This window comes from Acanthopagrus latus, chromosome 24, assembly GCF_904848185.1.
Source record: "Acanthopagrus latus isolate v.2019 chromosome 24, fAcaLat1.1, whole genome shotgun sequence".
NCBI classification, from domain to species: Eukaryota; Metazoa; Chordata; class Actinopteri; order Spariformes; family Sparidae; genus Acanthopagrus; species Acanthopagrus latus.
This window is the reverse complement of record NC_051062.1, coordinates 3,067,290-3,095,085: the sequence shown is the minus strand read 5'-3', so window position 1 is coordinate 3,095,085 and position 27,796 is coordinate 3,067,290. Positions and strand designations below refer to the sequence as shown.

The 27,796-nt window shown below is 44.2% G+C and overlaps 4 protein-coding genes across 6 annotated transcripts in view; 1 reads left to right on the top strand and 3 right to left on the bottom strand.

The window, feature by feature from the left end:
* The window catches only part of atp11a (ATPase phospholipid transporting 11A), a 57,822-nt gene extending 56,653 nt beyond the window's left edge, over nt 1-1,169 (top strand). Inside the window, exon 32 of the mRNA XM_037091265.1 lies at nt 918-1,169. Coding sequence (XP_036947160.1) covers nt 918-927 — 10 coding nt within the window. The 3' untranslated portion in view covers nt 928-1,169. The remainder of the gene's footprint in view (nt 1-917) is intronic.
* LOC119015380 (cytidine and dCMP deaminase domain-containing protein 1-like) overlaps nt 1-27,796 on the bottom strand; it is a 542,642-nt gene that overhangs the window by 203,480 nt on the left and 311,366 nt on the right. The window lies entirely within an intron of this gene.
* Nucleotides 23,354-25,791, bottom strand: LOC119015383 (transcription factor Sox-1a-like). Its single transcript, XM_037091317.1, has one exon. The coding sequence runs from the start codon at nt 25,381-25,383 to the stop codon at nt 24,295-24,297; it is 1,089 nt and encodes a 362-aa protein (XP_036947212.1). The 5' UTR covers nt 25,384-25,791; the 3' UTR covers nt 23,354-24,294.
* LOC119015668 (transcription factor Sox-1a-like) lies at nt 24,295-25,371 on the bottom strand. Its single transcript, XM_037091890.1, has one exon. It carries the CDS (start codon nt 25,369-25,371, stop codon nt 24,295-24,297), a length of 1,077 nt encoding a protein of 358 aa, XP_036947785.1.

Sequence of the window (27,796 nt, the reverse complement as noted above, 5' to 3'; positions counted from 1 at the left end):
AATTCAAACTCCCACACTCCGACACATTCAACCGAGCTCCATCTACACACACACACACACACACACACGCCGTCGACCGTGTTTACCTCTCCTCACCGCCCTCAGTCGCCGCTGAATTGATCCAATCTGAGCAGCCTTGGGAAACTGTATACACTTTTGTTGGCATTCATTCGCGCGTTTCTTCCTCATCTGTCTCTTTTTCTCCGCTCTCTGCCTCTCCAGATTTGTTTTTCTGTCTCTCTCTCTCCCTCTCCCTCTCTGTCTCTCTCTCTCTCTCCAACCTTGGACGCCTCCGAGAGCCCGCTTGTTCTCAAGGTGGAGCGGCTGACAATGGGACATGTCTGGGAGGCTGCGGTACTTGGTGAAGTTTTCTAACCTTCGGGGAGTTTTCAAGGGCCGCGCAGCTGAACGCGGCATCAGCACAGAATCGGCCGATGCTTCGAGCCCGTTGGTGCGCCTCTTCCTTGAAAAGCTTTTTTATTTTCTCCCCCCTGACCAAAGCAGTAGAATATGCCGAACATATAATCAACATATATTACCCGCAATTAAAGTGTGGGTATGTGCGAAGGCATTAAAGGATGGAATCAGAATCGGAATATGATTTATTGATCCCTGAGGGGAAAATATACACCCCGCAAAACATCCAGCTCCATCTGTCCGTGTTTAATTGCTGATTGACGATGAGCGATCAAAAGACTGGTGCCACATTGTAGCTGGAACCTGATTCATCAGCACTCAGTATTGATAAGCTCCTAGACACAGGGTGCTGCTATCGCTATCCATCTATTGTTAATCCATCAAATAATTCTACTAAAAATGTGACTGAGTCCACGTCACGTCATGCCATCGCTTTTAAAGGGACATTGTTACTGTTTCACCTCACGCTAACAGCTTCAACATCATTTCAATGTTTGCAGTGACTTGTGATAGAGTGAAACGCTGCTGCGATGGACGAACTGGGGACCAGAACTGGAGCCGGACAAGCAGGCTGATCAGCCAGGAAGGAACGTCACTGACAGACGTGAGGGGGCCGGAGAGGACGCTGGTGGAGGAAGTGAAGCAAAGAAGAAGACAGGCAGGTAGGACACGGTGTCTACAACCAGAGTAAAAGAGATGGAGAGCACGAGAGCGAGGATCAGTGCCTGAGGTTAGAACGAAAAACGTCAAATCGAGGTTATGGTTCCAGGAATGGGACAGTTCCAGTGTTAGATGGAATTTTGCGGGCGACAAGATTTGACTTTGCATTTCCGAGACGAAAAAATGTACAGCGCATAAATGTAACGTCCCCTTTCTCTGTACCTGAGCTGAAATAGAGGTTTACTTTTAAATACTAAATGCACGAGGTAGTTAACGACATGATCGTTCTCATCTCGTGCACTTGATGTTTCTTCCTCCGATAGCTTTTATTGAGTGACGCGACTAACTGAATCATTATCGAATCAGTATGTCAAAACAGTCCTTTCCCTGTGTCACTCCTTGTGTGTATGTTTTAGGTGGCGGGTTACACTACGATGGTTGTTAAAGGATTAGCGGTGTTCATGTGTTCCCATGGTTTCTGTCCGCAGACACCAAGGGCCTATACCAAACACACACACGCACACACGCACACACACACTTGGCGGTTTTATCAGCCCATCGACTTTCTAGTCAACCTGAGCTGCTTGAAGTCAGAGCTTAGGAGTGTTTCTGGTTGATTCCACACACACATACACACACACACACACACACACACACCAGACACATACATATACAGATCCAGAAAGAGGCTGAACTCGATCCCTGGCCCGACCGGCTTGTCAATCGCTCGCGGGATTGGCTTACGGAAAATTGAACAGTTGCTGGAGCCGGGCCCACTGGCAGGTAAAGGACGCTGGAAGGGCCCGACAGGTGAGGGCTCGGGTGGGTGCGTTTGTGTGGACAGGTGGGGCCTGGGCGCCGTGTTGTCAGAACACTGGAAAGTTGTGATGAAGTGCTGTCAAATCTGGGCTCAGTTAGGCCGTTTAACCGGACGACTACCACGTCCCAGCACACAAGCACCTATTTAACGCCTACTTCATGTAAAATATCACTTATTACTGTACAAGAGTTGAAATCTGCAGTGGAAACTTTCGCTGTCGCGTCACGCTTGTCATCCAGCCGGCTCTGTCACGACGCTGTCCGGTTAATCAGCTCCAGAAAAGTCCCGCGATAACGTAACGCAGCCCGGCGTCTCGAAAACAAAAGCCTCGACTCTCACGCCGACAGACGCGCGGCATAAATGAAAACCCCGTCATTCAGGGCGATCCTTTCATTTCCTGGGTGTCAGGTAGCTCTCACAGTCATTTGGACATCACTGCCTTCCGAATAAGTTGTATGTTGCGTGATTGGTAAAAAATGAATCAAGGACTTTCAAGGCCATCTATTCCTTTATATATATATAAAAAAAATGTTCTTATTTTATTCTTTTTTTTTTTTTAACCTATGAGCCCTCGAGGCTTTTTCGAAGGGATTGGAAATAATACTTAACATCTGAAGTGGTAATCGTTTTTTGACCAGGTCACTCTTATGAAGACGGCTCAAATATATGTTATATATGATCCTTTGTGCTTGAGTTTAGAGGTTAGTGAAACGTTTTTGAATGACAACTTCTCCTCTTTTTTTTTTCATATTTTTCATTCCATTTACTCTCAGTTTGTCCTGACCTATTCCTTTTGCTTATTCTCCCTCACTTTTGACCTGTGGCGGACATAGACAGACGCAGGCCTCCTCTAAGGAGTCTCACTGTACTTATGTGTATGCAGCATTCAGACTGACTGCTTCACGTGCCAAAATGATCGCAGCAGTCATTGGTAATCCCCGCCACTGTATATCATTTAAAAAAAAAAGATAGAAGTTTGGTACATGAACTTTTATTTATTCATCCGTCCATTTATGTTCACGGTGAACCCATCATAACGAGGTTAGGGAGGTTGTGTGAGGGCTCTCGCCGCCTTCATTTTTTTTTTAGACGTTGTTACTCAAAGAAATCCTCGTGCGAAGGTGGTGAAGCTGCACTGGATGAGGAAACTCGAGATGCGTGCGATGAGATGTGTCCAAAGCGATTTTGATGGCGGTGGCTGCCGTACAAGGTGCCGACAAGCGCATCAGGAGCCGTTTGCGGTTCAGTCTTGTACTGATTACTTTAAAGTCCTACATAGTCTTGCTCCGCTTTACATTTCCACACTACTCACCCCTTATTCTGCTCCAAGACTCCTCAGATCAGACAACCAAATCTTGTTAACAGTACGTACGGTCCAGCCTGAACATTCTACATGACTACGGTGTTGTGCTTTTTTCTTTCTTTCTTTTTTTTTGTGGTGTGGTGTGTCGCCATGATTAGATCATTTCAGTGAAAAAGAAAATCAGCTGCACAGGCAGAGAAGTGCAGGTGACAGGTATTTATTTATTTATTTATTTTTTTTGCATTTGGGCAAACCTGAAAACCTTCAGATGTGATTGCAGTGAGCACCATCCCTGTTGTGGCTTCTGGCAGCATCTGCTCCAATGTGGAATCCGTCTGTTTCTCAAAGAAATGGACATTTGACGGTAAATGCAGTAAGATCGGTGGTTCTTCGGCGAATTTCCCTTTTTAACAGACCGCATGCCAGTTCATTCGCCGCATCATTAACAGCTCAGAGCAATGAAACAGCTCCTTGGCAGGCAGTTGACTTGGATTTCAGTTGAGCCAGTGATATGAAAGGGAGGAATCAGAGAGAGACACGAATAGTCTATGCTGAAGTCAAACAGAGGAAGCAGCAGTTGGACAGACAGTAGCGGTGGGCAGATCGATAGGTGGGGGGACCTCACACTAGGGGCTCCAAGGGCCCCAAATAGAAACTTCTGCACATTTTGTAGTCAAATGCACTTTGAAGGAATGGGCGGTGTTAGACTGAATAAGCAACAAGTTGGAGATCTTCACCTCTAAAACGATGAGTGTAAAACATCTTCGATCAATATCAGACAAAACAAAACACAGGACATTAACTTAAAGAATGCTGTTAAGTGTCTTTAACTTGTGTGACATAATGTTCATCATGTAGCACACTTATCTGAACCCTAACAATCATCTGGCCCTCCATACACACCGAGCTTGAGGGTCGCTTGGTGTCAGTTAGGCGCCTGTGATGGTGCGAGCATAAAGAAACCTTTCTCCACCTTATAGAACCTGCGCCGTCTGCCTCCCCCCCCCTAAACGTTGCCCTTCTCCGTTCATCTTTCCCTAATCTCGCTTCTTTCACTCTTGTCAGCCTGCCTCCTTCTCACTCCATCATCCTCTCTCTCCCTCGTCCTCCTTCAGTGACAGTAAACAGCCCTCCTGCTGTGCGTCTCCTATTACAGCCTCCACCCTGATTTCCCTCGTTTTTCTTCTTCCCTGTCCCTTCTCCTTTTTTTTTTTGTATCCCCTTTTCTCTCTTAACCATCAGACGCTCGGCCTAAAAGCTAAATGCCCTCTCTAGACACAGGCTAAAAGACACAAGAGGTCCGGAACAGTCAGAGGCCCCGGGGAGGAAAGTGAGGATGAGGTCAGAGGGATGAAGCTGGGCGGCAACAGCAGTGATGGTGACGGCAGCGAAGATGCTGGTGATCACAATAGTGGCAGGAATGAAAAAAAAAAACATTTAAATTAAAAAAGAAACTCTAATGATGATGTATAAAATAACCAATGTATTTTGCTTAAAATGGGATTAAAAAAACAACAAAACAACACCATCAAACCTGGAATAAAAAGCATCCAAATAAAAAAATATCTGCATATGGATGTGTCGCGCCCTCCCCAGCGAGCGCATGAACAGATCCACCGTTAGTCCGTGCCGATTGGTTTGCAGGGATATGCCAGCATCTCCTGGCTGTAACATTTAGATTAGGCGGCCTGTAATTGGTACTGCCTTCCAAATTTATGGCGGCAAATCAAGTCCTTCGCAGAGTTGTTACATCATTCCTCGTGACATCTTAATCAGTCCTCCGTAGCGCCGCACGCCCAGGGATCATGGCACCGTGACTCGCCCATCAAATCCTGTGTGTTAGTGAATGATTGATGGCGGCGCTGCCCCATTCACGCGCGCCGACTGGGTGTAATCCTGGTACTGAAACTGGAGTTTTTGGCAAAGGGGGAAATGTTTTTACGAAGATAAGTTGACCCGGATGAACCTGACATACTTTTCATATGTGTTCCTCCTCCTGAGCTGCTTCGCGGCAGGTTTCCCAGCTGCGACGACCGCTCGGTACACAGCTGTGCCGTAATATTTGATCCTTTATTGTAAATAATGCGTGGTTTATTCTAAAATGCATCCAGTGTTCAATTTGATCAACTTCGACAGGACAGAATACGGGGCGTGTTTCTGTGTGTTCATGAGCATATCGGAGCGCGTCCACTCAAAATGTCAAACGTGCGACGCTGGTCCTCGGTGGGGGGAAAAGTCAAGACTCTGTGGGGACAAAAACCGACTCTTAATCCTCCTCCTCTCGCGCTCCGTGGGGATGGAAAACGTCCTGCGGGGCTCACGATCGCGAATCACACACACACACAACGCGCTAGGTCGACGCGCCGCTGCTTCCCAGGCGACTTGGAGGGCCAGAATAATGACTTCCATAATGTCTCCCTACAGAGAAGGAGAGAGCGAGTCGGAGTTGCCGAGGAAGAAAGTAAGGGAGAGAGAGGGAGTGAGGGAGAGCACTTTCCTTCCCTCGGGCTGTAGGAGTCCTATTGTTGCCGGCCCTGCGGGAGCTTTTAGTCCTCGGCTCCAACTCATCGGCTGTCCAACCATGAGAGGGCGTGGGGGTGGCGATGGGGTGGGGTGGGCAATTAATATAGTAAAATGCCTTGGTCGTGGAGGGCTGGGATGCCTTTTTTTTTTTTTTTTTTTTTTTTTTTTTAGAGGGAGGGGGGGCTTTGTGTGTGCCGAGAGGCCAAAGTTACAGTCGATTGGCCCCCCTCTCTCTTTCTCCCTTTATTTTCATTCCCTTTTTTTTTTTTTCCCCTCTCTCTCAGCCACGATTGATCTATTTCCCAGTTCTCTTGCTGGAGCATGTTTGCTGTAGTTCAATATTATGTGACTCTTAATATCATCGGCAGCTGCCAATTCAGCATTATGGCGAAGAGACACGAACATGCACCTCTTTTAAAGGAAATTGTATAGGCTTCCAACAGGCTGACCATACTGAAATATATTTTCATTTATTTTTAATCCGGTGTAAGGACATAACTCTGAATTAACAATAATTTTATGGAGGATTGGGGGGGTCACAAATGGATATATTTGCTTTTGTAGCCCTGTGCTAACATTTATCAAATGCTTTTGAGATGATTTTGAAATATCAAGGGTATATAACGTGTATATATATCGCAGTATGGCCTGAAGATATTGTGATATTATGTTAAGGCCATGCCGCCCAGCCCTAGCTTCCAGATTCAAGACAAGCAAGCCTGTATCATTGACTTGGTTGATGGTTCAAACAGCTCCTTGTATTGTTTCTGTTGTTGCTATGGACGGCTCTTTGAATTTAAAAAAAAAAAAAAAAAAAAAAAAGCTGGCAGACTTCCTGGACTCTCCCAGTGATCACACCATGCTGAGGTTTTCTTTGAAGCATATTCCAACATTTCTCAACAAAAAAAAAGCACAAAAGCGCCCTCGCCAGTTCATCAAGCTGATGTGATGATGTCACAGCTGTCAGTTTTCATTACCTGTGTATCGATTCTGACATATAAAGTTTGTTTTTTAGAATTTTGGATGGCGGAAGGCGACGTTTACCCATGATCCTCAACCACTGCTACTCAGCCAGACTTTTTTTTTTGCCTTTTTCTGTCCATCCATCGTCTGTAACCGCACTATAGTTTTGGCTTTCCGGTTTTATCCAATTTACGTTTAGAACATAGACATGATGCACACGTTTCTGTGCGTTACATTTCACCGTCCAGCTGGTTCAGCTACAAGGATCTTTACAAAACTGTTGCAGGCACTCATAATGTTGAGAACTGGGTTTTTTAAACGTCCAATTACTTTCCGTTTGGATTCATACTCTTTCAAACGAGAGAGCTGTGATTGAATCTGACTGAATGATGAATCTAAGAATCAATGACCCCCTAAAACCAATTACAATACAATAATCAGGAAAATAGCCCATGATTTCATACATTATACTTGAATGGAGCCTGCAAATTATCAAATGTTAATAATAATAATCACATTATGATATAAACTGGAGGAATGCTGAGGCTTAACTCGCTTGAGTTCCACTTGAAACTGCACTATTATGGTTTTTTAATACATTATGGTCTCTGGACATGTTTTTTTTTCTCTCTCTCTCTTTTTTCCTGAAGCCAGATAACGCTCAAGCCCTTCTTGATGGGATCGATTATACTATAAATTACAGTGTTGGTTCAGGCTAATGAGGGAAACATGACAACCAGTTTAATTGTGCAGCCCACTGATTTTTAATTGTGGCCAACCGCGGAGCTTTTAATAGGCTAGATAACACACGTCAGGCTTTTGGCTTCACGGGACGCATCCTTTGATCAACTGGTTTTTGGTTCTGGTGTTTGAACAATATAGAACGTTGCCACCCGTGTCCCAGTGAAGTCAGGGAAATGAATGTAAGTCCCTGCAAAACAGATAAAGGTTGAACAAGTGTCAGCGCGTGTGTGTTTGCGTCCCGTCTGCGCACATACATCGAATGCAGAGGAGCTCACAAGCGTGTCATCTGTATGAGTGTGTGTGTGTGTGTGTGTGTCTGCGCGTGCATGTGTTTGTGCGCGCCTGATTAGATGATTATTTCTAGACGAGATAAGTGGCTGAAATAGAGACTGTTGTTCAGGTAATCAACACACACACACACACGTGTACGCACACACACGCACACACACACACACACACAGGCCATGGCAGATTGCATTACCTGTCCCTTTTCATAGACACATAATGAGATCATGGAAACCCTAAACGGATGGATAGAGGGAGAAAGAAAGACAGAGTGACAGTGAGCGACAGATACTGGGAGAGAGAGAGAGAGAGAGAGAGAGAGAGAGAGAGATGATAAATGACTGAACAATAATCAAGGTTTCGGAAATATTGACGCTGCTGAATCAAAAAGAAAAATGGGGAACAATCAATCTCTCGAGCCAAAGAAAGATTTAACTTAATGATCTTTAAAAAAAGAACATGTTTGGTTGATGATTATTTGTACATGAGAATATTCATACTTCTGTTCTATTTAACTTTCTATTCATAATAATATTTCAATCCAAATGCGGTTAGACAGAGAGAAACAGAAAGTTAAAAAAATCTGGCTGCCCGTGAGCTCGGTTCACTGTGTCAATTTGTCCAAACAGAGGAGGCTCGGGTTGCAGCGGAGGGCCAGGTAACAGGAGACCTAACAGACCACACCTATGTGACAGTTGTAAGCCTTTATCCCCCTGCTGCCGAAGGTATGGACACTGGCTGTCTCTCCTGGATCTGAAGAGTAAAGCAGTGCACTGTCTTTGTTCATTTAAATCCATTTATTTTAGAGAAATGAACAGAAAGTGAAACTGCCCTACAACTCTGTGGCTCTAAATATTGAGTTTATACGCATTTAGCACCTGTCAGCAGAGATGGTGAACAAATGTTGGAAACAATACTGGATTTTACTGTTTCGTAACCAGTAATTCCCTCCGCTGATATTTCAGGAAACTCAGATTCATTCTAGCACTTCAAGAGAACATGTTTCATTCAAGCTCAAAAGGAACTCTCGTCAAAATTCAACCACCATCTCTGCTAAAGGACCTAGATTTTTGACATTCAGTTGAAGAGAATGCGGACGTCCTTCGTGGAAGTACATGACCCTCTGAGCAAATCAGCAACACGAGGCCATCACACCGACTAGGAAGCTCGGCGCGGAAAGCTCTCGGGTTAGGGTTTGGCCGTCAGTGTGAGTGCGGGAGATGTCTATTTTAAGACGGCGCTTGAACGTTTACCTTTGCGACACTGGCTTTCAAGCTTTCAAGTGAACATTAAAGGAGTAACTAATGATTCAGTAATTTGGATTTTATGGACTAATCATTACTTACTGGTCCATTAATATATTATCTCCTGGTCTGTTCTCAGGTAGCTCAATAACATTTCATTAACTTTCAAGTCTTTTGTGATTCATTCATTACTCGTTCCTCGTTCACCCAGCTATCATATTCCAGCTTATTTTCATTGTGCCTGTATTTTAAAAAAAAAATGTATTTATTTAGATTAAGTGGTGATATAGACTATAGACAATCACAATTTTTTTAAATATATGCATTTCCGGTTCCTCCTGTGAATCGGAGCCAAATGTACCGGCTTGGAGTTCCTGCTCTCCCGACTAGATGAAACAAAATGGCACGCACCTGGAACGCTGTTAGGTATATTACGGTAATATCTGCTGCATTCTCTGAGTCCAGAGGTCTTTGACTTCCAGGGAGATCCCGTGGTGGTAGTGAAACCAAAAGCACGCGCTCCCTCGGCACATGCTGCCGTATGAATCTTGAACTTTGTGTGATCATGAGGGATTCAGTGATAAAGCAACCGACAAAAATCCCCGGGTGACGATGGACATCAAGGCGGCGCTGGACAGGAAGAAGGCTGCCTTCAGGAGCGGAGACAAGAGGGAGATGAAAAAAAAAAAATGCACATAGAACAGAGGGAAAAGATCACAGGGGTCTTCGGATGCTGGAGAGCAAACTCAATCAAAAAGACATGAGGGAGGTGTGGAGTGGTATGAGAACATGGAAAAAAGAAAGACCAGGGGATGGAAGGAGACCGGCGCGAGGACCGTGAGTTAAACCCTCTCTCCGACAGGTCTGATGATGTGGGATAAGACGCTCATTGGTTTTCAAGAGCTCGTCCAGAACTTCAGCACAGGAAGTGCCCAGCTTCTGGAGTACCTACAACTAAAACCAAACATCTTTTCAAAACTCAACAGGAATTTCAGCGGTTTAATCCGTCCCAGTTTACCGTCTCAGGGAAAATCCTCTCAGGAATGGACATACTTTGGCAGCTCACACACCTCGTTATCTCTCCCAGGTGTAAAGTGGGATCGGATCTCTCCGCCTGCACCAGTGCTCGGCTTCTGGATTCTAATCTGTAAAAAAATAACTTCAAGTGCATCAAACCCAAACGTTCAACTCGTAATCATTCATTCATGCAATTTTCCACATGGGTGGGAAATTGTGGCTCAGACGGGTGCAAATAATGTCCACTGGACACAGCAGACAGTCCCCTGTGATTCAGCACTGCACTCCAATCAGTCTCTTCTGGACCTAAGTCACAGAACAATTATCCCACCTACTGGACTGCCACATCGCTTGAGATCTGCACTTCAAGCGATCTCTCTCGACTACCTTCTTCCTGTTACGCTGGCAGCCCCTACCTAACCATTGCCACCACTGTAACTTTAACTTACATTTCCACCATATCAGGCGCCAACTGAAGCAGCAGCGGTGTACTTCGATGCCACGATCATGTCATGTCATGTCATCTTATCAAATGTAAACATGCTTGTCTGGTCAACAAAAGTCTGCATGATACACGAGGATTTAACAAGAAAAAAATAGTGTGTGGAATTAAAAAAAAAAAAGATGTTAATCTCTGCGTGCTGGATTGATTTTAATGATTTAAAGCTGTAATTTTGTAGCATCAGAAAGTATCAGTATCAGAAAGCACTCGTCTCTCTTGAGGGCAATCACAGACATGCATTTTGTCATTTTATTCGGCGGCCTCGTTGGAGCAAGCAAGCCAAACAAACCCGTCATCGCTGCCGCCCACTCCATTTGATTGACAGGTGACCTCTAGGAAAATACAGTGCGGTGACATCACACCAAAAAGAAAAAAATACACCAGGATCTCAAAGATTAGTCGCATGTTTAATCTTCGGTGCTACGCCAGCCAGATTGCCAAACCTGCCAGACTGCTGTGACGTTCGGGGGGGGAAAAAAAAAAAAAAAAAAAAACCATCGGAGGGATGCAAGGTAGCTTCCTGGACACATTTCCACAGCTGCCTCCACGCTTCATTATGCAGCTTATTCCCATCATATCGCCCTCAGTTAACAGGATGATGCAACAGTCAGCAAGCTCACTCCTCGGGCTCCCCTCATCTTCCTCCTCTCTTCCCACTCTCTCCTCTCTTCCCTCCTTCTCTTTCCTCCCCTCTCCTCCTCCCGTCTCCTAACCTCTTTTCGTCCCATCTTCCATCCCCTCTCCCATTCTCCCCCATTTGCCACGCTGTCTTGTGTCATTTTTTTTTTCCTTTTACCTCTCTCCTTCCCTTATTTTCCCCCCTCTCTATCGCTCCCGGATCCTTCTCTTTATCTCTTCCTTTCTTCCCGACGAATCAACTCCTCGCTCCGCTTCCTTTTACTCAGTCATCTCACTTTTTATTCTGTTGTTTTCTCGTCACACTCCACTTTGCCCCCTTTCTCTCCTCTCCCTTTCTTCCTTCCTCCCTCCCTCCCTTCCTTTCCCATCCCTCTTTCCTCTTTCTTGCTCTCTTTCTTTAATTCTTGCTCACTATCTCTCTGTTTCTCTCTGTAGTTTTTTTTTTTTTTTTTCTGTTATGGAATGTCTGATGAGCCTCCAGCTAATCCCATCCCTAAAGCACCTTAGCAACGCTCGCTAAGGGAATTTGGAGGAAGCTAAAAAAAAAAAAAAAGAAAAAAGTCATACGCACATACACATATATACACAGAGACATGCACAAAGCCCAGTGAACAGCCCCCTATTGGCAGCAAGTGGATTCAGGGATGCACTAATACATCTTCAAATGTGCTTTTTAAAGCGCTTGGAAAGGCTCTGTCGTCGGGCGATAACTCCCCACTGGTTAAAGGATGGATGCTCCCGTTGTGTTTCAGCACCGCTCTGCCCTCCCTCTGTTTTTTCTCATCCTTCCACATCCCTCGACGTCGCTCGCTCCCTCCACGTTTCCTCTCCGCCGACCGAATTGTTGACTTCTTAAAAAAAAAAAACCAAGACAAAGTTTGTGTCTGAACATTGTCTAAAGTTTTCATCCCGAGGATGCTTAGCACTAGTTTAGAGCCTGAAAGCTGTTTTGCGTGCCACGTCTCTGTTTAATTCATACTGACATTCAGATTCTGTTTTTTGTGTGTGTGTGTGTGTGTGAATATTTTGTTCTCCTATTGCAATCTATTGATCTAGTTTCAGCATCTTTAATCTGTGTTTTGGCATGCACATGTAATGTTTAGTATACTGTATGCTACCTGACCGACATCAAATGGCAGACTGACAAAGTTGCTGAACACAGAGGAAGAATTCAGCAACTATAGAGCAAGAGAAGTTGTTAAAAAAAAAAAAAAAAAAAGAGAAAGAAAACTTCAGAAGGTCAGTCGGTGACAGGATCGTTCTGGTTTATTTGAACACGGGTCTTGATGGAGCGCAGTAGCGGGGCAGCCCGCCTCAAAGGCCTCAAACGCAACGTCCAGGCGCTTTCAGTGCATCTGGTCCTTTAGGCCTTCGCACAGTTGGAGAAAAAGACCCAGATGATTAATAGTAACCACTAGTCTGCCTAAATTCAGTCTGGCATTGTTTTCCGAAACTCACAGTTCCAGTTTCTGAGCACATACTTTAGATTCAAAGTTCCAAAAACTAATTTACAGGAAGGGATGAAATCAAAACAGGATGGGGCTGTTATTCTACTTCTATCAGGTCATGAATAGATAATTGCTTGCTTGAATGCTTGAATAATTTGAATGGCGTTTGGTCTGATCACGGCATTAGACACTTTTCTTGTCGTCCTGTCATCCTGATGCTGTTTCTTACTGTGGGTTGCATCCTGATGATTTACGACACCTTTGCTTGGGTTGACACGCTCTGGCTTTAAGGCTCCTTAAGGCCACATTGGAAGCATGCGATGTCAACGCTGTAAGCTCCGCGATCGCTTGCATGTCATGGATCTGGCACGCGGCTGCATCCCATATATTTCAGACACAATCGTCACTGGCGCTGGTCCTTCAAAAACCATTGCCCCTAACGGCCGGACGCTTAACTTCTCATCAACGTTCGTCAGCGTCCTAAATGCTATGGGCACGAGAGGTTGCCGCCTAAATCAGTGTCAGTGTCGTGGTTTGGGCTTTTGGTTTAGTTAATATTTTAGAATTCGCTTCACCTGCCTCCTGAGCGTCTTGCGTTTGAGTCCTCGCTGTGCAAAAACTTTAATTAGAGTTCAGGGGTGAGGTGAAAGAAGGAAAAAACTATAAAGTCTCATTTAAAAGGTGAATTAAGCAAGTAGATTTTTGTAATTGAAATAAGCAAGTAGATTTTTCTAATTGAATTGAATTCATTATCAAAATAAGAATAAAACTGAAGAGGCATACGGCGTCTTTACTGACTCATTTATTCATTTATTTAGTCATTTACGCATTTATTCGTGGCGCGTGGGAGCACATCCCAGGATGCACTGCACAAAACCCAGTTATCACCTGCTATTCCTGCGTTTTTACCATCTGAATTTAGCGTTCCGAACTGCCACGTACTACTCTCCTGCTGAGAAACCAGGCTAAAAAAAAAAAAAAAAGAAGTAAAAATGTGTTAGATTTACATTTGGTCTAATCACAGTAAACAGATTAAGCTATATAGGTGATATGATTAGCCTCTGTGCACGCGCTCGTATTCCGAGGCTATAATGACAATCTGTAAATACCCTCAGACTGAATCCATCTCCGTGTTTAATCTGAGTCCACAACTACTGGCTGCCAACACAGATCATCCTCCTGTACACACACACACACACACACACGCAAACGCAGACACCAATATTCAATATGCATCATCCGCAAGTGACACAAAAACAGGAAGTGCATGTGCGGATAAAACCATATATTCCTGCAGATCCTACTCTCTTGCACACACTCTCAACTCAATTCAGTTCTCTCTCTCTCTCTCTCTCTGTCTCCCTCACACACACGCACACACACACACACACTAGAAGGTCTGTGGAAGGGGATCAGAGAGGTGGGTGTGTGTAGGAATCTTCAGCCAGGCTATCGCTAACAAGCATGCTCCTCTCTCCTCTTTATACAGCAAATCCCCCTACTCCACGCCAGAGATTAGCATATTGTTTTACCCAAACCACACAAGGGCGCATGCACACACACACACATGCCTGTGTGCACACACACACACACACACCTACTCAAACACACATACACATATGCATTTTACTAAAAAGGACATAACTTGCTGCATGGCTGGAGTCAGTATGGTCACTGGTGGGAAAAATATTTTTTACTCTTACTTATGATCAATTAAACCTTATAGCAGATCCCTAACAGCAGAAAAAATGATGGATTAATGTGTGTTTGAGCTCCTCTGTTGTTGTCTTTGGTTAAAGAACACCACACTCTGTGAACAAACACGAGGCGGCTGATTTACTGACGTCCTGGGCAGGCGAGGATTTCAAGGGAGGTTCTTCTAGCTGTCGGAGGAGCGCTCAGCACAATCCAGGTGTTAGTGTTCCCAGTTTAAAAGTCGCTCAAAGGCCTCTTGAATCGTGGCTTTTTGTAGTTCGGCCTGAGATGTGTGCACTCGCTGCGCTAACCCAAGACCTGTAAATGTAAACACACATGCACACGCACAGGTCTCCCCGATGTCAAACGCCGCTAAATAATTACGGCGCCATCGCTGATGATTGGCACTAATTGACCAGCTTTTTTTTTTTTTTGGCGGACAGGCTGGTGGGAGGTTGGACAGACGTGAACCAGAGCTCACCTGCAATTTGCAAAAGGCAGAGTCTCCCCGTGCAGAGGTGAAAAGGAGAGAGCGGTTCGTTGGCCTCTGGGCCGGCAGGAGACCTTTTAACTCCGGTGATTACCCGAGCCTGAGCTACAGTTGTAATCATGTTAGTGTTTCCTGTTCTCTTCCATTTCTTCCTCTTCACCCTGCCCCTCTCTCTCTCTCTTTCTCTCTCTCTCTTTCTTTCTTTCTTTCTTTCTTTCCTCTCCAAAGTGACTAAACCCTCCATGAAAAGTACCGTGGTGCTGGAGGTAATTTGTGTGAGGAGACCGCACTTACGCCACTGAAATTATGATTGGTTTCAAAAGGGGGGAAATACTGAAGCTTTCCTTAAGTTCCATTACCATAATTTCTTGCTGGCAGAACATTAATGGCTTAAAACATCCAGTCATACACATTTTTTAAATCAATATTCAATATTGCTATTGCAATTTTCTTTGGGATGAAGACATTTGTCTTTATTATGTATTTGTTTTAAATTTGTCAGAAACGTACACGTGTTATTGTCTTTATTTGTTGGCACTGATGTTAGAATATCCAATATAATGAGGCATGAAATCATTCTATTGTGCTCGATTTGACAAATTCTAATATTAGGTCAGGGACTTTTTTTTGAAAATGAGCGGCAATGTAAATGATCTGTTAATGTTGTCATAGTTTGGGTGGCTGGTTATTGTCACGATCTGGGAACCCAGCGACACCTTCATGAAAAAGGGTTCTGTTCACATGTACGCAGTTATTCCATGTTGACCTTTTCTTACCGAGGTGAAAAGTGTTTTAGACCTTATGGGAAACTCCTTCCAGGATGCCGATACTCAGAAACTGCATCATTAGTGTGTGTAGCACCATTTGCAGCATCATCTGAACTTATTGATATTGGAGTTCTTGAGTTTGTACGTTAACGTGATATATGTTGATATGGTTTATATTTAGAAAATGGATAATGGAAAAGAGAATGTTTGGAAGCATGTAACTGCTTCGTTCATCATGTTTTCTGTAGCTAAGCAACTGACCAGAACACACCATCCGCTTCCTGTTTGCAACATCATGCCCGTCGATTATTTTTTACGAAACGGTACCAAAATTGCTCATCCCGTGGCCAGTCATCCATCGAAGATGCCAGACAGACTTTAAACCGAGGCGTACGTTACTACACTGCCTAATTCTGCCTAAAATGCTTTCAGAAACACATTTTAGCAGACTAGGTAGCTGCGATGGAGAAAGATCATGAGCTGCCATGTTGTTTCTGTACCATGAAAGTTGATGTTTGCAGCGCAGCGCTGATCGAAAATGAATCGGGATCTTGTTGGTCATCTGTTTCATCATGCAGTGGTTCTTATGATTTACGTTTCCTGATCAGCTTGAGGAAAACGTGTCGTGGAGTAATAAGTAAAGCAGCAAGTGGACATAATCAAGCATAAACTTTAAGCGTTCAAAAAAGTTGAGGACAATTACGACATAAATTGGCTAATTTTCCGTCATTACGGCTTATCTTAACTTGGATGAAACCTACAGAAAAGGGATCATAAGTTACCTAAATCTTCCAGTATAGAATAAAGTGGACAAAAGAGCAGGAGCAGTGGTTTTATTCAGCAATACCTCAAAACTTATCATAAACAAAACAGGCAGTGAAACCTCCCTGGTGAAACCCCATGAACGCAGAAACATGGAGAGAGGTCCAGCTTAATGGGTGGGAATCTACATTTAACACACAGGGAGGACAAAAAGAACATCATCTGAAGTGAAGTACCTTGAAAGAAACTAAAAACTGTCTCCTCATGGTTTCCAGTGGCCCCTCGTTTGCATTGAAGCGTCCTTGCTGCTGGTGGGCGGGGCTCCCCAGCGCCTGTCTGAGCAGACGGTGTGTGATGATTAGAGGCCCCCGGGGAGATCCGGGGGGTACTCCCTAATTGATTGTCATGAAAGGCCCTAATTGAATTGAGCAGCACGGCGGAACAACACACCACGCAGTCCGTTTGATGCCTGGTGATTCTGTGGGAAAAAAAACCCCCTCAGCGCTGTGGCTGCAGCGTAAAGCGTACATTATGATTCACGCGGGGAGAAAAAAAAAAGTTTTTTTTTCATCAGCTGCAAATAAAGCAGAGCCATCTTCGGTTCACGTTGGCTGGGACCTCAGTGGAACTCCATCAGAAATGAACAGTGAAAAGCTGAGTAAGTGGGCACTATAGCCATTACCTTCTGCAGCAGAGTGGAAATATTACACAATCTACCTCGCACTCAAATGTCTGGCCAAAACTACTGAAGAAAAGGAGGAGAGGAACTAGTGTATATGCTGCGTGTAATGTGATGTGCTCGAGCAGCAAAGCGTGCTGTTCTGCACAGATGTTCTGGTAGTGCGAGGGGTTTACAGATCCACTCCAAAGCCTCCTGAACTGCTCTCGGACTCATCGGGGCTCTCCGATAATATCAAGCATGTTTGATCTTGATCTTGAAAGAACACAAGTGGGATCCATAATAACGCAGTGCTGCTGTAGTTTCTTCTGTTTCTAACAGGCGAGCGCAGTGCTCCAAGGTAAAGGTTTTCTTTTAATGATACTCTAAACATTGTGTCCTTGCTTATTCAGCAAGACAACATGTTTATCAGTCTTAATCATTTCTGCTTTGGTTACTATAAATAAAGCTTTTGGATAGCTGAAGACTAAAAGTACTCATGATTCTCAGCCTCCGTTACAAAGCCAGTCCTTTTTCATGCCTTTTCTGTCGCAAAACTGTTACCTATTTCAGACTGATAGAAACTCAGTGAGCATGAATCAGTGTATGTGGCCATATGGTGCAACATATGATGCAGATTGGGTTGAGGGAGCAGTGTGTCATGCTCTCGCTCCGCTCCTGGTTCAGGTTGTTTTGCCGTGGGTGGCCTTTATTGCCTTTCAAAAAGGCGGCCCGCTGGAATTATCCAAACGTGGCTGTCTCTGTTGTTTAAAGGCACTTTAAAGCGCGCGGTTGTTAAATGGGAGTTGCTCATGCTGTATGTATTTTTTTTTTTTCATTCATGTTCATATTTATATCAGCTTTAATATGCATGACAGATCAGAAACCTATGCCTTTCCAAAGCAGCACAGAGAATTATGATAGGAATAGAAATTACGATGAATCATGTGTGTTTGTGTGTATATATATATATATTAAAAAAAATCCATTGTTTGTATTAATGTAATCAATGTATTAATAATTTGCAAATGCCAATAAGCATATCAAATAAAATGATACAGATATAAAAGTTTATAATTTAAAACACGCTCCTGCTGAACAGGAAAGTTATCCATAATGTCCAGCAGATAAAAAAAGTGTGCGGTCTGAAGTTTGTTTCATTAATGTGCCGCTGTCGAACCTCCCTGGGAGCTACGCGACGGGATGGGAAACAAGGAAATGCATGTTTGGGGAAGGAATGAGAAGTCACAGCTCTCTTAAAGAGAAGAACGTTATTACCTGCGCCACCAGCAGCAGACACGATAGAAGCCTGTCTTTGTGTTAATGAGATGTATTATTTCACCCATCTGATTTAAATCACAATGTTTACTTTCATGACCCGGAACGCCCAGTTCACCGATTTTCCCGCGGTGCCCGTGGTTAGGCTTTATAACTGTGATCCTTGCATCACTCCCCTGCTGATAACAAACGTGTGTCTTTGTTTGCCGACAGCGTAATCAGCAAGGACAATTGCACGATTAAAGTCGCGAGGGATTTATATTTAGATCTACACTTGGAAAATTAGACTGTAATTAACTTGATTTATGTGTGGGTCAAAATAAACATATTGTTTCTTTTGCAGTTACCCCGTGACTCTCAGTACCTTTAAGTCAGGCGGAAAACAGTTTTGCCGGCGATGACGCCTGTGATCGGCGTCTGTCTTGCTGGCTGGTTTTTCCGTGGCACAGTTTTGGTGGCCTTCAGTTAACTCCGACACTGATGAGTTTGTGTCAGCTTGCTCCACCTGTGCAAAGCCTAGCATCGTGCCCCAGCCGGATTGCTCCGACCGTTGCCTGTGCCCCGCCGACCTTGGCCTCAAATCTCCTTAGATTTTGTCCCGGTCCCGGTTCTCCAAAGCTGTCGTATATTTTATTCCCCTACCTAAACTTCCATCTGTGTTGGAAACCGCCAAGTGTCTTGTCCTCCATGTTTTAAAGCTCCACAGGATCCGCATGGACAGGCTAGGGTCCCCAGTTCACCTCTCAATCGTGGAAAGCATCGGATGCTTCAGTGGTGACACTCTCCTCGGGCTACCATCCACAGAATCATACTCATTTATTTTCATAGTATACAAGATCATTCAGTTTGAAATTTAAAAAAAAAGGGGCTGGTTTAGTAACAGTGGTTGAGAATCATGGCTGACAGAATACACATTATTTATGAGAACTGAAACAGAAATAATGAAAACTGATGGCCTCGACTTCCTTTCGTTGAATTAGCGAGGACACTCATGTTGAGGACGTCCTTAAAAGAAACCTTAAACCTGGCAGCAAGCCTGCTGGAAAACCAAAGAAGAAGATGTATGTCACCACTGGGAGAGTGAAGCCAGCCTGCCAGACTTTTGACCTTATTTAAGATCTTAATCTTCCTTTTTAATTGAAAGAACATCATCAGACTGGTACAGAACAGAACACATGACGACAATGACTCAAATGTGAGAACGTTGCAATTTTTTCTTTTTACAATTTTATGGCAAAACCTGGATGGATCTTCATAATTACAAACAAGCACCAAGGATCATGCACATTCACTGAAATAAGTTTACACTTTTCTCACAAAAGATACCATAAAAACGTATTTTAATCCATTAAAAAAAATTCTCAAAATGACTGATGACCCCAGAATCACGTCAACGTTTTTTGGTCGACGCAGCCCCTCCTGAACATCCTTACAGCTGCTCTTCTTGGGTTAATGTTCCTCCTTCACTCTTCACTGCCGGAGTGCCTCTGGGCTAGAGAGAGCAGACAGGCTGGGTGAGCCGAGGGCTAGAGACACAGATACTATCCCCACTGTATCACCAGCAGCAGCAGCTGCAGCTGCTGCCGCAAAACAAGTGCAAGTGCAGTTAGACACAGATTGAATCCTCCGTGCCGAAATCTGTCAGAAAGTCTTACGCTGCTGACGAGGTAACAACCAATCACAGCAGGGCCGACTTGATTTATGGTGATCTCAGGCTCCAGCTGATGATGATCAGTGTCCATGAAAGTCGAAAGTCTTCGGTTTAAGTCGTAAAGTGTGCTCAGACGAATACAAAATGATTCTTTCTTCCTTACATCTTCCATTTTTTAAATCTTGATTGTGCAATTGCCCTTTATTCATCGGTCATCAGTATCCCCTAGTACTGTTAAAGTCTGAAACTATTCAACTTTTTTCCCCCTTATTTATGTTTTAAAGTTTCAAAGCTGACAAACTGCGACAACTGTCTCCATTTTCAATTTTGTTTTTATTTTTTTACGCAGTTTTTTTTTTTTTGTACTTTTAATATTACCAGTGGCAGATAGAGAGAGAAAAGGAGAAAATGAGGCAGACTTGTTCAGACCAGAGTGATGGAGGGAGTCAGACAGAGAGCAGCCAGGCTCCCTCAGCACCAATAGGTCTTCTCTTTTTGTGTGTGTGTGTGTGTGTGTGTGTGTGTGTGTGTTGGAGGGGGGGGTGAGGAATTAAGAGGCTGAAAAATGGTTAAAACGTGTCAACGTGTAATTGCACGATAAGGCCCCCTCGCGAGGAATCCGTTGGCCCCGTTGCTATTTTCTATAGCGTCCCGGCTAATCTCCTCGCGCCACATTCGGTCTTGCGCAATCGGTCCCCCGTAATCTCCCATGACAGAACCGGGTCCAACGTCGGAGATGAGGGTTTTTATAGGAGGAGAGGGAGGGAAACATGCGGAGGCGTGATAAACTGATGCCGATTAGCCACGTTTAGGACACCGAGAGCACGCGGGATGGGGGGAGGGGGGGGAGTCGGTGGGATGGTGGTGCTGGTGGTGGTGGTGGTGGTGAAGGAGTGGGAAATGCCAGAGCAGTGGTGTCCAAGCATGCGCCAGGCGGAACATGAGGAGAGGATGGAAGCCTGCAGACGATCCAGGGATGGGGCCTTCAGGGGGCCTTCAGGGGGCCTTCGGGGGGCCCCTCCCACTGTTTCTTTGCCATATAGATGCGCTGATGTTCGGGTGTATTGATCTCCTCTCACCTGAGTCTCCACCGCTGGCACCGTCACCTCCCGTCAGATCTCTCCCTCTCAGACACTTCACGGATTTGACACTTGCTGAATTTTTGACACACTTCCATACTCCTCCCAGCAGCTGCACAGTAAGTTTTCATCACAGTGATGCTCATTATTAATCAAAATCCAACCGGAGCAGTGCACAGAGGCAATAATCCCTGCTTTATCAGCCTGAACAAAAGCTTAAGTTTGTCATCTTGTAATGAGTTATAATCTAACCCCTCACACTCATTCATTCTGCTCAGTTCTATTTGATCCTTTATTGATCTTAAATTCCTATATATCCCAAAGTGATGATGTGTTAACACACCACCTCCTTCTCCTTGACACACACTTTACAAAGTTGTTCATTACTTGATCCAAGGTTTGTTGATTTTAAATATAGACTATGTATTTTTTTTTCTTAAATAGAGAAATATGATGGGAAATAAGAAAACAAGACTTCAAGTTTAATTATTAGATTATTATCAGTCAAGCCTTATTGAAATGCAAATAAAAAAGATGGCTGAAAACATTTTTTTTTTCTCAACGGCCACCAGAAATCACAGCTGTGCATTGTTCCTTTTAAAATGTCCCCGTCCTGATAAGTAGTTTAATGGGTTTTATTAAGATTTTTTATCTCAAAGTTAGTATTATTATTATTATTATTATTATTAGAAGACAAAAGGCTCATATTATTTTTATTATTATAGGTGATTTCTGAAGATAATCCAACGTGATCAGTTTTCACAGCAAAGACAGGTCTAAGACATTTCAAGCAATCTGATATTAACTTTAACTCTTCAGAAAAAAAACATCACGTTGTGGAGAATTGGAGTAAAATACCTCCAGTTTAAACAGCTGACATCCATGGAGACAGCTATATTATACATGATTTGCACGTTGCCCTCTTGTTTTTTAAATCCAGACCCGAGTGGGATTTAGTCCGATCAAACCAGGGGTGTTGTTTGCTGGGCTTTTTGTCTGCGGGTGACCCCCGGGCCAGTTTACAACGGGGACTAATCCCCCATTCTCCTCGAACACAAAAAAAAAAAAAAAAAAAAAACCTCCTCTCCTCGCCTTCTCCCTTCTCCTTCGCCCTCTCTGCACATTCATCCCTCCCTCCCCTTAGCCCATACGCCCGGGGGGGCCTCCAGGGATTGCAGCCATCAAATGTAAAAGAAGGAAATAATTCAATAACCCAAAGGAGGGTTACACACACACACACACAGACGAAGGCATTTGTTGCTGGCGAGGGAGCCAGGTGGATGGAGTGGGCCCAGTCGAGGCCTGCTGAAAGAATTACTCGCCATTGAATCCCCATTGACCCGTGGGTTCTCTCCATGTCCGACTTACTTTCGCTCGAGTTCTAGATCACTGAGGTTGTGACCCTGACACAGGTCAAAATAATAATAATAATAATAATAATAATAATACTAATAAAAACAGCTTACGATTGCAATATCATACAAACAGGTAGAGCCACATTTTCAGCATGTGAGCGTTAAGTTGTCGAGGAAAACTCAAGACGTATAATGACGAATGATTGAGCTATACAGTAGGGTGCTAATTGGGATAAGATGGCGGGAAAGCCCTTCTCATCCAGAGGACAGTGTGTTTCAGATGCAGGCGATTCAGCTGTTAAGAAACACCCTATGTGCAGTTTCACAACTTAGGCCCATGACAGGTGAGCAAATAACACAGCGTCCTTCACGGGAGATTAATATATCCCTGCCATCAGTTTGCTGTGCGGAGGAAATTAAATGAAAAGCCCTGAAAATTTAGTTTAAAGCCCAGAATTAAGGCAAAGAAGTCACCGAGAGCGTTGGCGCCATTTAAAATGAAAGACAACTGGAAAGTTCTAAGTATCTAATGCAACTTTTCCCACCTGTAAAATCAACTGTTGGACATATTGATTTACAACTTGCCATGAAATATGTCAGAAAATGTGTAAATAATACTGATAATTGAACTACAGTCATTTCAGAAAAATACAGTTTAAGCATTTGCCCATCAAAAAGACCAGGCCTGTGTTCTACCATGACACATGACACAATTTGCGTGTCCAGCATGAATTTTACAGTGACAAAAATTAGCATCATCAAGATTTATTCCAGCTTGAAATATGGCTGATTAGGTTTTTTTTTTTCCTTCTTCCTATAAATCTGGTCGATTAGAGAGAAAAACAAAATATCCTTTATCCGTTATTGTCAGCTCTGAGAATAATAATCAGGAGGCCCGACCTGATAAACGACACAGTATCTTCAATAACATCACTCAGAAACATATCTGTCCCCCTTCTTCTTTTTTTTTTTTTTACTTTTTCCCCGAGACATTAAAACCTCCTCCACTGCAACGACACAATAAGATTTTCAGAATAAAACGCGAAGACACATCAGATAACGGAGGTGCGATTTAAAACGAGTGGTGACTGCATGAAATAAACACCCCACGAACAAACATTTTTCAAGATTTTAGATAATACTGGGGAAAAAATAATAATTAAATTGAGCGTCTCCAACCCGAAAAAAATGGGGCTCGTTTTTTTTTTTCTTTTCTTTTCTCTTTTCTTTTGTAAATTATGTACAATTGCATTTTCTCCAGTAGGACTATTTATTCGCAATTTTGCAAGATTTTACATCAACAAAAAAAAAAAAAAAAAAAAAAGGAAAAGAAAAAACAAATTCAAAATTACACCGACTGACTCACATGTTTACAAGCATTAAAAAACTGGAAATCAATTTTCAGTTGCATCCCAGAGAGAGAGAAAGAAAAAAAAACCCTCATCTTTTTAAAACACATCATCCACACCGCCCTCCGGTTTATTATACGCCTCCCTCTCTAAACAGGTTTTTTTTTTTTCAGGGATCCCTCAAACACACAGCTGGTGCATTTTATTTCCGCAGTAGGAGTGAGGAGAGAGAGGGGAGAGAAAAAAATATGTATAACCTCAGAAAAAAAAGGCACCAGCCCTTTTTTTTTTTTCTTTTTTTTTCTTTTTTTGCGAATTATAGACTAATTCAAATCGTGTCAAAACTTGGCATGCTCTGTTCCCCAGAGAGCGAAAGTAAGTACATCGGATGCGCCTTTATCCTTTAGCTCGGACAGACAGAAAATCCATCACTGAAAGGGAAAAAAAAAAATGAAAATAACAATAATAAAAATAAAATTAAAAAAACAACAACAAAAGTTTGTTCAAAGTGATTGCATTTTTTTTATGGCTATAACCGCCTATAATTTACAATTCAGCAGCCTTGCGCCCACATCTAACTTTTTTTTGTTGTTTTGTTTTAAATATTTGGTTGTGGTTTGTAGAGTCTATGGTACATTTAGAGATTTAAATATGAGTCAGAGGGACCGTTCCGTTTACCGGAGTGGAGCCGCTGCTCTGGTAGTGCTGCGGGTGGAGCACGTGCAGTCCTCTGTGAACGCTGGAGTCCCCCGCCGCCTCTCCGGTCGGCAGATACATGCTGATCATGTCCCGCAGGTCCCCCGTGGGGCACGGCGGTGCGCGCGCGCTGGAAACCGGGGGGCTCACGCTGGGCTCAGATTTCACGAGGGACCCCAAAGTCCCCCCGATCGCCCCGGACACCGGGGACACGCCGGAGCTTTGGTGCTGGTGTGTGTAGCCCGTGATCCCGCCGTAGCCCGGTGGAGAGGCGCTCATGTAGCTCTGAGAGTTCGAGATGGGGCTGTACGATAAGGCACTCATGTCGTACCTGTGCACGGGCTGCGGGTTGTGCGGGTGGTGGTGCGGGTGGTGATGCGGGTGAGGGTGGTGCGGGTGAGTTCCGGTGCCCGGGTGTTGCGTGTACGCCAGCTGCGCCTCCTGCATCATCGCGTGCGCCGCCGCCGCCGCGGCCGCCACCTGGCCCGAGTATGTGCCGTTCGCCCAGCCGTTCACGTGCGTGGCGTAGCCCGCATTTGCCCCCGCGTGGCCCCCTCCGGGACTCTCAAGTCGCTGGCCGCCCCCCATCCCTACACCCGTGGAGCCGAGGAGCCCACCGGCCAGAGAGTATTTGTCCTTCTTCAGCAGCGTCTTGGTCTTCCTCCGCGGCCGGTACTTGTAGTCCGGGTGTTCCTTCATGTGCATGGCCCGGAGCCGCTTCGCCTCGTCGATGAACGGTCTCTTCTCCGCCTCGGTCATCACCTTCCACTCCGCGCCCAGCCGCTTGCTGATCTCGGAGTTGTGCATCTTGGGGTTCTCCTGTGCCATTTTCCTCCGCTGGCCCCGGGACCAGACCATGAAGGCGTTCATGGGTCTCTTGATTCTGTCCTGGGGGACTTTGCCGCCGGGGCCCCCGCCTCCCCCTCCACCTCCTCCTCCTCCTCCTCCTCCTCCTCCCGCGTGTCCCCCCGGGTTGGATGGGTTGGTCTGGGGGACCACGGGGGAATGTAAGTCCGTCTCCATCATGATGCTGTACATTCACCTCGCCTTGGTAGGACAACACTGCTCAGTCAAACACACGGAAACATCCAGGCTGGCCCCGCGCGCAGCTGAACCTCCGAGGAGGAGAGAGATAGAGGGTGAATGGAACAGAAGGAGAGAGAGAAAGACAGATGACAAGGTGCCGTGGTTCTCAGGATGAAATCCAGTCAGAGGTAAACTTGCTCCACACTTCCCCTCCGTGCCTTTTTTTTTTTTTTTCCTCTCCCCCCGTGTCATCCACGAGCGCGGAGAAGAATAGAAACCGCTTGTTCGAGCTTACTTTGGTTCGCAGCTGTGATGGGGGGAAAAAAAGTTACCGGAGCGTGCCTGGGCCGCGCGCTCTGACACCGGCTAAATGAGCGAGAGGCGGCCAATGGAGAGGCTCGAGCCGAGACGTGATTTGCATGCAGGGGGGGCTCGAGCTTCTGGTGACGTCGGAGCGCGAGACCTCAAAAAAAAAAAAAAAAAAAAAAAAAAAGAGGGCTCCCTCTGTCATCTGTTTTGTGCGTGTAGCTGAAACACGCACACACACACAACATGTAATCACTTTAATACCCACAATTCAGTGGAGCTGGCTGCTCTTCGGTATTTTACAAAGTTAAACTTTTCGCGGTGAGGAAATTAAATGTGCTCTTTGCAGCAACAAGAAAATACAAAATATGTTACAGTAATACGCATTGTGACGAGAAAAAAAAGAAAACATCCTGGCCATCTAAAATAGCCCAACTATATTATATCATTATATCTCATATTATACTGTCATCATCTCCATCACAACAATTTAAATTGATTGTTTTTTGTTTTCTTTTTTAAATAGTACGTTATATATTCACAATAAGAGTTTACTTTCAGGGCTGATTTGGTTCCCTGCCATAGCAAATAAGCCTGTTTTTTTTAATATAGACTATATATTACTCTTTCATACATTTTGGACTACAGCCTATGATAATAAATAATAATAAATGTATATATGTGTGTATTCTCCCTGGTTTTTTTTGTTTTGTTTTTTTTTGTCAGACTAAGAGCTCCACAGCCTCCTATTCAGAGCCACAGGTGCTTTTCTGTTGTGCCAGTTGCTAGGAAACAGGTGACTGACGCCCGGAGCACGTGCCATTCAGAGCGCCCCTTTTGTCTCTTTCACCAAAGCTGTGTGGCGAGCACGAGCGCAAAGAGGGGAGAGAGAGAGAGAGAAAGAGAGAGAGAGAGAGAGAGAGAGGGATTTAACGACCATTAAAAAAAAAGAAAAAAATCCCTCTTAATAAATGTTAGAAATATTATAGGTTTTTAATGCTCTCGTTTTTAATAAACTCATGCAGCATTGTGCTGCCAAAGCAGTAGCTGCAGGCCCGCAGCGTTAGGCCCCGTGTCGCCCCCAGTGCTGCAGCTCTTACTACAGCAGCACAGGACAGCTCTGACCATTTTCCCTGAAAGACAGAATTTTATTATATCTGCATGATCTGTAAAGGAGAGACTAATATTACCTGGTCAAAATGAATGTGTTTATAAATTGTTAAACCCTATTACCATTGCCACAATTTCCTCTACTAGCATGCTGCCATTAAATAATAATAATAATAATAATAATAATAATAATAATGATAATAATAATAATAATAATACACATGAACCAGATTTTACTGAGACTGCAACTACCATTTTTTTAGTCTTTTTTTTTTGTAGCTTATACAGACGGATGACAGTTTAAAGGGTATTCGCAGAATCGGTGCTGACATATACATATATATATTTTGTACACTGTCAGTTTATAACAGACTTATATATGTGAATTCCCATGATTTGGGGCTCTATTTGCCACTGAGGCTCCTAATCTCAGTGAGAGAGAAAGGAATGAATTTATAGGACAGATATATTACAAAATATTACATTCCGCGTTGCAGTTTTGTCGTTAGGTATTCCGGTCTCCTCCTGCTTTTCGCTGGCATCCCGTCGTGTGGAGGATCTTTTCAGCCCACTGGGATTATGCTCCCAAGTGGCATCTGTCAGGTGCCGCCCGCTTTTTTTTTTTTCTTTTTTCCCCCCAGCAAGCTGGTAAACTACATTGGCAGCGCTGGCAGGGCTGGATTTTTCCCCTCGCTCCCTTGTACCAGTTGGCTGTAGTGCTGTTAAAGTGGTTTGTATGATCTGCTCTGTGCGCACTGTGGCACTCTCCTCTCTTTCTGGCTGTTTTGTGCATCCAGCCCCGAAGCACATTGATTCCATTTCTGCCTCAAAGAGCGACCGCGTGTTTTTCTTGACGCTGTATACTCTGCATTTGAAAGATACAGTGAATTGACAGACGTACCACATAATGATCCAGTCAGTCACCCTACTTTGCTTTATTATAAGATAAGATTTAACGTCCTGTCTATTCACCTGTTGGTTTCCTGGTAATCCATACAAGGACTTTGTC